This window comes from Mesitornis unicolor, unplaced genomic scaffold (assembly GCF_000695765.1).
Source record: "Mesitornis unicolor isolate BGI_N332 unplaced genomic scaffold, ASM69576v1 scaffold7754, whole genome shotgun sequence".
NCBI lineage: Eukaryota > Metazoa > Chordata > Aves > Mesitornithiformes > Mesitornithidae > Mesitornis > Mesitornis unicolor.
Window position 1 is genome coordinate 28,177 of NW_010181994.1, and position 11,942 is coordinate 40,118.

Below are 11,942 nucleotides of genomic sequence, written 5' to 3' on the forward strand. Positions count from 1 at the left end.
CAGTAGCAACTGCCAAACAGCCCCGGGCCCTGCCCTGGCCCCCCACAGCCTCCCCGCTCCTGGGGGGCATGGGCTGAACCCTCCTTGCAGCAACCCTGGTGCCTCGGGCAGGAGAATTTTGGAGCCAGCAGCATTGCTTTTTGGAGGAGGGAGGGATGGGAGGCACCCGCCCCGCTCCCCCTGTGTGCCACGGCCACCCATGCAGCAGCCATGGGGGAGATAAACAGGGGGGTGCATTGGCACCCCCATACCCACAGCAGCTGCTGATGCTCTGGAGAAGAAGCTCTGGGACCCACTTGGAGAGGAGGCTCAAAGCAAGACCCATAAGCATCCCTGTCCCAGCACATCCCCCTGTCCTGAGGCTTCTGGGGAGTTTGCAAAGGGGCATCATCCACCCTGTCCCCTCTTTACAAACCACCCCACCATATGACGGGGAGTCAGCGCTCGTAAACTCCTCCTGCTCTTGCGCAAGCAGCCCTGGCCCCGCTCCAGCGCTTGGTTGATCCAGGCAGCGGCTACTCCCAAGCTTTGCATGGGCGTTGGGCACCAACAAAAGCTCTCCAGAGGCAGAGGGCGAGTGCTGAAAGCAGAGATTTGCGCCCGGGGGTGCGGGCCTGCTCCGTTCTCAAAGGTGTTCGCCGGCAAGTCACGACACCTACGCTCGCTGGGATGGATAAGTGGGGCAAGAACTTGAGGGTGATGCGGCCTTGGAGCCAAGAAATAGGTTTTTGTGTCCCTTCAGCAGCCCCAGGGTGGAAATGATCCGGGCAGAGGAGACCTGGAGTGGTTGCAGCTTAGCAGATGAGCATTAGCTGCTAGGGTCTGAAGGTCCAAACATGGTAAAACACATTGAGTACCCTTTATTAGCTGAGCTTGACAAGGGCTGGAGAAAGCCACACACCTCGAGGCACACCAGCCTCCGCACCAGGTCCTCAGGTCTCCCAAGACCCAAGATAAAAACCAGTGTGAGCAGCAGCTTGTCTTTTAGCTCCCCTGGATCAGCCCCTGTCACAGGCACCTTCGCCTCCCTGCAGGCACCAGGTTGGAAAGCCAAAAAAGCCAGGCTCTGCAGTGGCTGGGGGGATTTTCCAGGTCCTCCCCTACCTGCCCTCCTCCTCAGCTCTGTATTGCTGCACCCAGCCAAGCTGAGCAGACACAAGACTGAGAGAGCCCCATGGCCAACCACGGCTTCAGACCACCAGGGCAACGTCCAAGGACAAGGACGAGCTCCAATGCAAGGACAGCCGTGGATCTGCTCAGACAGGCAACGTGCTCCTCTGCTCCTTGCTTCTGCTGGGGTATTTGGTATTGTTGAGCCTTCTCTGGGAAGAATCCATCCTTTCATTTGGGTTTTGTACATAGAGTTTGTTGCCTGCAGGGTTTGCCCAGGAGCAAGCCCTGGTTTGGCACAGGGATGGGGCTGCCTGCGGGGCTGGAGCTGCTCCCACATCCACAGCAGAGCTCCAAAGCCTTTCCTACCCACCCCCCTGAGCAGACTTCTCCAGGACATGGTGGAAACCATCCCAGGAGACCGTCCTCTGTAGTTAAACTCCTGCCTTTGAAACTGGGACCTGACTTTTTGCATCCTCCTCCTCAGGGCCAAGAGCCCCGATGGCAGAAGGCGGCTGATGAAAGCTCCCAAAGATGCTCTGCGGCCAAATGCATGGAGACACCACAGCGCTGGGTGTTCAGAGAGGGCTGGGGATAAACCATGCTCATTCCAACCAGGAGGAAGGCACAGCACCGTGCTCTGCCTCCCCAGGCAATGCCCTGCAGCCGTGTCTCGTCCCGGCACCGTCTCAGGCCATGCACGTCCCTGAGTGGTCTGAAGACCCCATCTCAATGTCACAACAAGTTTTCCTGAGCAAAACTGGAAATGGTGCTTCAGAGCCAAGTGCTTGATCGGTCTCTCAGAGCGTGTGGGCTAGAGGCAAATACACAGAGCGGTGATGACCATGGGAAGGTCACCGGTGCTGGGGATGGCACCACACGGAGGACCGAGGGGAAGCTTCACGGCATCTCCACCAGAGGAATGGCACAGGGGAATCACAGACTTTCTTTGGGCAATTGCCATGAGCCAAAGCCCTGCCGAGCATCTTAGCCACTGAATTACTCAGAGTCCTTTTATTTATTTCCAAAACAACCCGAGTGGGGAGCGGAGGTCCCCGTGGAAGGGAGATCTGTGCTGACCCAGCTCTTACCTTTCACCGCCAGCGCGATGGCTCCCAGGACCATGATGAGCGTCTGCAGTGCATCGGTGTAGATGACAGCCGCCAGCCCCCCTGCACCAGAGCAAGGCACAGTGTCACCAAGTCCCAGTAAAGCTGCCCGTGCTCATGGGGACATCCCTGTCACAGCCTGGTCCTGCCACCACCACGGTAAAGGGGGATGTGGGAGTGTGAGGGGGAGCAGCTCCTCGGTGCTGCAGATGGGGAGGGGGGCACAGCCGATAGATGCAGGGCTGTGATCCCACCCAGGGCAAGGGAGCCAGGGGGTGGCAGGGGGTGAGGGACACAGGACCATGTCCCCACGCATTCAGGAGGACACCAGCCAGCCCCAGCTCTTTGGGTGCTCCAGCGAGCAGCTCATTGATCTCACCTTCATCCCACCTCTCCCTAACACCACCCCAATCCTCCCCTTTCGTGCCCCCTTCAGCTCTTCTCCCAACCCCACCGTTTTGTTTTCCCACCCCCTGCCACACAGCAGGGTCCCCCAGCAGCATTTCTCCCTTCCCACCCCAACATCTCCCTCCTGTTGCAAAAACCCAGACCTGCTTACCCAGCCAAAAAAACCCCAATTAAAAAGTAGCAGAGCTAGAGAAAATGGGTCAAAAATCAATTAATTTGAATTTAAACCGGTTCGATTAATTAAACTAATTCAGGGAGACCTGAGACACAGAGGGATGTTCCTGGCATGGGGGTGACGCAGGGATCACACCCTCTGCCCAAAATCCCCGACTTCTCAACGAGCCTCATGGGCAGGGAAAAAAAAAAACAACCCATGCTGGGATTTGCTCAAAACCAAAGCCTTGCAAAATCCACCAGGTTTTGGATATACCTAAACTGCTTCCTGTTTTAATGGCTGGCATGAGATAGCGAGGGGGAATTTACTGCTGGTGCTAACAGGGGAGGGAACACCCCAGCCGAAATAATAACTGAAAGGGGTAGGGATACGTGGTCTTGTGGTCCAAAGGCAGGGCTGCAAGCCAGGAACCCATGATTTCCAGCTCCAAATCACAAAGGAACCGAATGGATAAATCCCTGCAGGAAAATATTTGGTCCCACAGCAGGAAGGCACAGGGAAGAAATATCCCTGCACGGTTCGCAGAGGGAGTGGGAGGGAAATGAGTTGGGTAAAGCGCTCTCAGATTGTAGATGCCACAGTAATGGGCCTGTAATGGGAGAAGCCCTGATTAGAGCCCTTACAAATAGGTACACACACACAAGAAAGCGTTTAGTTAAGTGATGGAGGAGGAGTGAATTACAGATTAAAAGCTGTAATGACAAAGGAGAGCTCAGGCAGTGAGTCACTGCTGGAGCTGATACTCAAGGATGCTCAGACACTGGCTGGATAGGGCAGGGAGTATGAACCCCAATTAGTACAAATCCCCAAAGATCTTCCAGGAGACAAAAGGAAATTAAATCAAATCAAGCGTAAGTGGTGTGGTTCAACCAAAGAGGAACGATTGAGGCCAGCAGACGCTGAGCAACCTACCCGCGATGGTGTAGAGCCCCGTGACCAGCAGCATCAGGACGGTGGAGAGGTAGAGGTCCCAGCCCAGGCACACTTGCACAAAGAGGGCCCCCGAGTACAGGTCGGTCTGTGCACGGAAGAAGACACAGGGGCTGGGACAAGGGACATCCACCCAAGGGCTGCTGCACGGCAGGGCCACGGCCAGCACCATGGGTACAGCAAGGACACGGCACTGTGGATGCCAGGGGTCACCTCCCAAAGGGGGTCCCATGCAGGTGGCAATGTCACACTGGGATGGGTGTCACAGGCCACCTTCCCCCAAAGAGTGGAGCAGGCAGCTCCAGCAGTCATTTGCAACTGGGCCCAGTTGGATGGGGACAGTGGGACATAAAGGCTGGAGATGGGATGACTTGGGGCATCAGCACTGCCACGGCTTTTGAGAGCAAAGCAGGGACCTAGAGATGCTAAGCCCTTTGCAGGACCAGACCCTGACCCCCTTGCTGCCACCAGTACCTCCAGTTCCCCTCACTGATGGCAGTGCCCTGCTCTCCAGGTGGCATCTCACCACGCTTTCCACAAAGCCCTGGAGATGGGGCACCTCATCCCAACCAAGGGGCCACCAAAACAGCAGCACCCTTGGGTGCTCCTTGGAGGCAGCCCGAGCCCAGCACACTGAGCTGTTTCTGCACCCCATGGGGCCAATGATGCATGGGGGTGGTTGTAGCTGGTCTTTCCCGTTCTTCTTGGCAGGATTCGCCCTCCTGGCACCCGTGCTGCCTGCATGGAGGTTGCCAAGGCTCAGGTCCCTGCTCCCCAGCTGCAGCCCAACGGTCTGGGCTGTCAGACCGGTCAGGAGAGCGGCTGCCAGCCTCAAAACACTTCTGGGAGCAGAAGGGGATCTCCTCCCCGGTGCAGGGACTTTTCAAGGTGCTTGCTGGTACCTGCAGCACCTTCAGTGACGGATGGGACAGCTCAGCGCCACGTCACCTTGAGCTGTGCCCCTGTGGGTGCTGGTGGGGCAGGACAAAGTGCTGCCCTCCTCCTCTTTGCTCAACATCACTGGGAAAATCTCCCACAAAGCCTCCAGAAGAAGCTCAGGGTTTCTGCTTGGCCCCAGAAGGACAGAACAACTCCGTGTCCCACACATTGCCTCCACCAGCCCCAGTGTCACATCCCACAGTGACACTGGGATTGTGGCTCTGCCCACAGGAGTGTGCGCAGGCCTGCAGCTCACCCCGCTGCCAAGCTCCGAGATGCCTGACACCCCCCAAAATTGACCCCATTTCCCACTCATGGGAGGGCCAGACCCACACAGGGAGGTCCGGTCACAGCCTCATGGACATGAGACATAAAGCAGAGATGGAGGGACCTGGGCCAACGGTGCCATGGGAGGAAAGGACCAGGCGCAACAGGCAGGGCCCACACCACCACCACATCTCCACCCGCAGCTGAGATCCATCCCCAGCGCTCAGCTGCTGTATCTTCACAAAAAAACCTTGTTTGGAGTAGGAAACCAGGCCAGAAGGGGCAGGAAGAGGCAAGACTGACTCCACACCCTCGCCTGGAGCCGTGACGGCTTCCCACAGCCAAGACAGCAGCTCCAATTTGACATCTTTCTTCACACACCTCTCAGAAACCATCCCCCAAACAGCAGGGCTGTCTTGCCCGGTCATGCGAGAGCAGTCGCTTGGGATGAGTAACGTGGAGGGCTGGAGTTATTTCCCATATCGCAGCTCCTTCCCCCAGCTCTGCCCTTCCTCCTCCTCCCAGCACTGCTCCATCACCGTGAGGTGGAGAGGAACCACGCAGGATCACACGATGGACAAACCGAGACGTGGACCACCTAGCAGGGCTCCATCAGCCACGAAATCCCTGCAGGATCCATGAAATTCAGCACAAGATGAAAACCCGTTCCCTAGCAGATGAGTCCACACCGTTAAGCACAGCGTTGATTAAACCACAAATTAAGCCAACCAGAAAAGCACTTACACCATGATCTTGAGGATCATAATTTGGGGACTGCTCCATGATATCTGGGCCAGGCTGCACACCACGGTCACGCCTGGCATTCCCAAGGGAGGTACCACTTGTCCTTGGCTGCACTTGGGCTTGGTCATGTCTCCAGTAGAGCTCCTGGCAGCAACGAGAGGCAATTCAGCCCTGGGACGTCCTCCTGAAGAGGAACCAACTCAGGGGCAGCTACACCAAAACCTCCACCAGCAGCTCCTCTTCAATAGATGCCTTTTCTCCACAAATGCAACCCAACCACAGCTTGATGCCACCAAACTGCCCTTGTTCAAGAGGACAACTGACCCATTCATGCACTCCAAGGCAGAAAATCCCCAACCAAAGGCCCTCAGCCATCTCTTCCCAACGCAACTTGAAGTGGGAAGCCAAAATATTCGGAGCCTCCCCAGTACGGTGCCATCATTGGTGTCTTCAGGAGTTCCCAATGTCCCTTGGAGAGATCCATCACTTGTCACCTCAGCATCTGCCCCCATGACTGAGCCCATCTGCCAAGACTTAGCCCTGGACAAGGTATTTCATCACTGTTTCTCCTGGCTTTCTCAATGCTTAATCATTTTTTGCCATCGTCTGCAAGTGAGTCTAAGCCTTTGCTATGAGGAAGCAGAGGTATCTCCACCTCCCTTCCTGGTAATTCTGCTAGGGTGGGAAAAAAATAAAGGCGCATGTGACCCAGTGGTTAATAAGACATCCCAAATACAAAAACAAGCTAATTAAAACCAGGCATGACCTATTCATGAAACGAGTCCTTTCAACTGTTGAAGGAGAGGAGAAGCCTTTGAAGTGAGGCCTCGTAATCCAGCAAGATCCCTGCCTCCACCAGTGACCTCACTGGGAAACTTGTTCTTACCCAATGTTGTTAGTGCCTTCCCAATGAAAGCTGGCTTTAGAGCTTGGATTTAACCATCAGTGAAGCTGAAGCCTGGGCAGAACAGGTTACCCAGGACGCAGGGGCTTTTCATCAAGACTAGGATGCCTGCACAGCTCCTCACATGCTCCTACCCAGGGGGGATCCCATCTCTCAGCAGGGCTTTGAGCTGCCCTGCTGCACCCAGCCACGAAACACAGAAAGTTGGGGTCCACCAAAGGGTAAATTCCAGCAAGAGGAGAGTCTGCCATTCCCCTGCCCCCAAATTAGAGCGATGGGAGCGACAGTGACGCTGTCTCAGCTCAGGAAAACCTGGAGGATCCATCCATAAACCCAGCGTCTGCAGGGAGAGGAGGCAGCAAAAGCCCAGCGAGTCCCAGGATTTGAGGCAGCCCCCAGTGAGGACCAAATGAAACCCCCACTGAGTGACAGCGCTGCATAATTGTCCCAGATTTCACCTTCTCCTCCCATGCTCCCCACTGCGGTCACCACCGGGGACAGGACACTGGGTTTGGCAGCGCAGACATTCATCCCAACCCATGGCTGGAAACAGCCTTTGTCGGATTTACCGTGAATGGAGCCAGATGCCAGGATAATCCCCTTATTAGGCTGATTCCTCTCCCATCGCATCCTGCGTGACTCAGAGATGAGAGAAAAAAACTCAGCAGACCAAAGAAAGGGTGGCGCTGGCTGAGAAAAGGCACAGGAAGAGGCGTTCGGGAGTGTCCGGCGGGCTCGAAAACACGAGGTTGTGCTGAGCAGGACCAGGAGAACCGCAGAGGATCCCATCCCTGCAGGCACCATGAGGAGGTCATCTATGGGTTCATCTGGTGTTAGGCAAGGGGTGACACCACCACGGCCTCCAGAGCTAAAAATGAGCTTGCAGGACATCCATCCCTCCTGGGCAAAGCCCAGAGGAGACTGGAAGGACTGGAAAAGAGACTGGGAACCAAAGGGACCAAGCACAACTCCATGGCATGGTAGGGCTGTGTCGTGCAAGAGAAGAGGGGAGCTCTGTAAGAGTCTGGAAAAAGACCCAAAAACCAACCAGTTCTCAAAACAGCAGTGATTTCTTCAAATTCGGACCAGCAAGAGCACTAGAAACCCTATCCCAGCTTCCAACCTTTCCTTTTCAATGCCATCAGGGATTCATGCAGAACCCAGGGACCAACACCACAGACACGGATGCTCTGGCATCTCCCTTCAGGTTCACCACCTAAACTGGTGCTCTGGGAGCCACCAGGCTGATGTTGAGAGAAATGCCATGGGATTTTCAATGCCATAAATAGGAAGGGTATGAAGGATATCAGTTTTATGGGAAGAATGTCCTCCAGCACGACAGGACATGGTTTTGTGGGGGTAAATACAGGTGACAACTGCACTGGTGGAGACACCAGCATCACCTCTGCCACGCTGGAATCCCTGCATCAGCAGGAGCAGGGGAAGGGCTGCCACCTCCTGCAACCTGTGTCTCAAACCCAAAACGTCGTGCCTTGCTTGCCTTAGGGCAAAGAGCGGCTCACAGGAAGGAGCTGGGGGTCTCCTGGACCCGGGGACATCACAACACACAGCGCTGGGGTCTGTCCAGGGCGGGCACAGCCTCTCCCTTTGCACTGAGGAGACTCCCTTGATGGATGTGCACAGCGAGCCCTGTTCAGAGGCTGCTCCATCCTCCTCCTCTCTCACAGGGAGACCCAGGGAACCCCCTGAGGGTTCAGCCCGGGGCTGCGAAGCCGCGGGGGAGGAGGCAGAGCCAAGCCAAGCCGGCGCTGGCGAAGCACGGAGCTGGTGAGCGCAGGCAGGCAGGCATCGAGCGCCTCGCCGTGGGAAAACGCTCCGGCCCCGCATACAAAAAGCACATTTCTTGCAGGCAGTCACCTGCAAAAGCGTTATTTCCTTTAGACGGTGAAATGCAGGAGCCCTCGCAGACCCTGGGTCATCGGAGGCGGCGGAGCAGGATTGCTCCCTGCGGCAGGTTTTCTCCTCCGGAACATTTCCGAGCTGTTTGCTCTTGATCTCCGCCTCCAGCCCCCAGGGCTGTCTGTGCCTTTCTCTCCCCGCTTTGCCCTAGGCATGGTGTCACAGGCGTTTTAGCTGCTTTAACTCAAGACAAATTCGTCGCACAGTAACCAAGCAGGCAGCAGGAGCAGGGGCTGCGCACAGGGAGCTGTGAAAGAGGTAAAGTGAGGTGAAAGCATCCCTGTGGAAAAGTTCCTGAAAATCAGGCACTTTCTGTACAGACTTGGGCATATCACAGGTGCAGCAAGGCTTCTTTTCCTCAGAAAACCCGTGTGCTAGAGCAACTAATGTATTCCCAGTTTGGTCTCTGGCTCTGCTGTCTCCCCCGGGGATGCTGAAAAGCATCACTGCCGGAGCACAGAGAAAAACCCAGATGATGCAGCACAGCCTGTGAGCACATTTCATCCACAACCTCAGCTACAAGGCGAGTGCATCGTGAGTTTGGGAACCCTGACACGCAGCCACGCATCAGTCGTGGTCACCCGGACACGAGCATCGCTGCTGAATCTGCCTGCAAACACATGGGGTGTTGCAGGCAGCATCTGCCCACGAATTCCCACCTCTCATCCTGCTCCCTCCTGGAGCATCCTGCAGCAGCCGCTCTCCCCTGACTTGGCTACGTGAGGTTTGAGCCCCAAAATAACCTTTCGCTTGCTGGAAATCAGCAGTGGATTTGTCATGGAGCTACTCACAGAGATTTTGGTGAAGATGGAGAGCAGGAGTGAGAGGCTGGAGAGGTACATCCGGATCCTCTCCCCTCCAAACCTTCGCTGGAGGTACTCAGGCATTGTGACAATCTGTCGGGGGAAACAGTGATCACTGCCCCGTCCAGGCCCCCTCCTTTGGGAACAGTCCCAGGGAAGGCCAGGACACAGCTGTGTTCCCAGAGCAGGGCTTAGGAGTCTCAAAGGACGGTGGTGACAGCCCTTTGGGGAGCAGGGGACCTGGTTGGGACCATGTAGTGGGCTCGGGGCAGGTGTACGTACCCCAGATGAGACATAGACCGGCACGAACACCCAGGCCAGCGCCAGAAGAGCATACGTCGCCTGTTGGGAAGGAGGAAAATGGCACAGCCAATTAAAAAAACCACTGATCCTGCTGCAGCTTGACATCGACTGCAGTGCTAGACCATGCCCTCCACTCCTGAGCCGGCCCTGGCTTCCCCTCAGATGCACATTTACACCCCAAATTGCTTCAGACAGCATGCACGGGGACATAAGGTCATGGTGGAGACCCCCCAGCACCCTCGTCACCAGGAGCCTGCTCCCCTCAGCTCCTGACCAGACATTTCCCACTGAATCCTTGAGCACCAAGCAAGCCACATGCAGTATTCTTGCTGCAGAACACAAGGACTTTGGATACTACATGTGGGGAAGCAGGGAATGGGTGACCTATAGAGCCATCTCCCTGTTGGGGTCATGCAGGGGCTGGATTAGAAAGCTCTGCTCCCAAATGTCCTTTTCCTTGAGCACATGGACCTGAGGTGACTCCAAACTCACTGTACGTGCACCACACATGAGCTGCAGCAGCTGAATTAACAGGGTTGCGCTAATTACCCCCTGCGTGACTTCTCCCAACCCTTTCGAGACTTGGCGTGAAGCTGCTGTGAAATGGGCCATCTGCTGCCACACCACTCGAGAAACTCATTTACTTAATTAGGCAACACGCTCCTTACATTCCACTCGAAGCCGGTGACAGCGATTCCCCCGGCAGCACCGGTCCCGGCCAGGCCGATGAAGAGCCCCGAGCCTTCGCTGCTGGCGAAGAGAGAGGCACCGATCTGCGGAGGAGGAGCAGAGGAGAAGCTGCTGGGGCTGATTTCTGGGTGGTTGGGGGGGCTGGTTATCAGCTCCCAGCTGGACCAGCTTTGGAGCATCCCCCAGCAACGCAGCCCCGAGGGGACAACTCAGGGAGAGGAAGTGGTGAAAACAGCATCTGAATGGGAGCAAAACAGCACAGACGTCCTCACTACTTCTAAAAGGAAAGCATGACCAAATCTACACCACTCCCAGTAACCAGGACTCCTGTGCATTCAGCTCATCTGGGTATCCCCAGTGGGTTTTGGATGGGATTTCTTCTCTGCAGGAGGATGAGGAAGAGCCACGCGTTGCTGTATTTGCCACGCTGGCCACACACCCTGCCCGGAAGTGGCCCTGTCAGTGCCAGACACAGGAAGGGCCTGTAACCAGTTTGTCAAGATCATACTGAAATTAGAGGAGGAAAAAAAGCAACCTGGGACACCCACGTCTCACTGGAGCCACCAGGAGCGTACGGGGTTGGTGTTTGACTCCAAGAACCCCTCATCAAGATCAGAGCAGCCTACGAGGAGACCCAACAAGGGTGCTCCAGCTCCCTTCATGCAGTGAGAAGGGATCTTTGAGGATATGAATCCTGGCAGGAGGAGGTGGACAGGGTGGGGGGAAGCAGGGGTGCAGAAGAGGGAATTCGGTGCTGCCCAGGGTGTCCCAAAAGGGACAGAGGTCTCTACTTACTGGCCACCACGCCATGTCTCTGCCAGCGAGGAAATAGCCACTGACGGTGTTCCTGTTCACCCTGCATGAAGACTGGGAGGAGAAAAGATCAGCACCCTTCCCTACAAACCCAGACACGGCACCAAGACCCAAAGTCTCCCAGACGAGCAGCCAAGAGACAGGAGACTCTGGATAATTAATGGGAGCTCTGCAACTCCAGCTTAATTACACGAAAGGGTGACTGCACCCCGAGTACCTGGAGCCATGAACAGCAAAGGAGGCACCCGAGAGGGGGAAGCATGGTAGATGCACCCATCCTGAGCAGACAGGGTGGCTAATGGGACTTGGCTTTGGCTACGAGTTTTTCTGCAAGGCAGAATAAATGGTTCTGGAGAGACTTTGTCTGAAACCGCGGGGAGCTGAGGGCTTTTTCTGTGAAGCCGGGCATTTGTCTCTACAGCCTTTAATAGAGAAGCAGGAAATCTGCTCACGCCCAGCAGACTGGAGGCTGGGGGAGAGGTTTGCACTGTGGTTAATCCTCAGGGTATCGGAGTCTTTCCATAGGGGATGAAAGGGGTGGAGGGTTTGTCCGACAGCACAGAGCAAATGCAGCACGCCACACAAAATATGGAACGAGGGCGAAATACAACAGGAAAATACTAAGAGGCTTTCAAAATATTCCGTGCAGAAAAGCCAATCCTGAAAAAACCTAACCAGAAAAGCAAGCAGAAAGAGAACAAGGGAAAAGCCCTTACCCATATTCCCACTGCAACGTTTAAGGAAAAATAAACCACGATGACAACAAGGTCGGCAACGCTGAACTGCTGCGAGGGGGCGAAGGATCCAGCAGTGGAATTGCCCTCCAT

The 11,942-nt window shown here is 55.6% G+C and overlaps 1 protein-coding gene across 1 annotated transcript in view; it reads right to left on the minus strand.

Moving 5' to 3' along the window:
• Positions 1-11,942, minus strand: part of SLC5A10 (solute carrier family 5 (sodium/sugar cotransporter), member 10) — a 35,938-nt gene extending 23,996 nt beyond the window's left edge. The window contains 7 exon segments of the mRNA XM_010183611.1: positions 2,202-2,282; positions 3,715-3,820; positions 9,298-9,402; positions 9,592-9,651; positions 10,281-10,385; positions 11,098-11,169; positions 11,832-11,942. Of these exon segments, the coding sequence (XP_010181913.1) occupies positions 2,202-2,282; positions 3,715-3,820; positions 9,298-9,402; positions 9,592-9,651; positions 10,281-10,385; positions 11,098-11,169; positions 11,832-11,942 (640 nt within the window).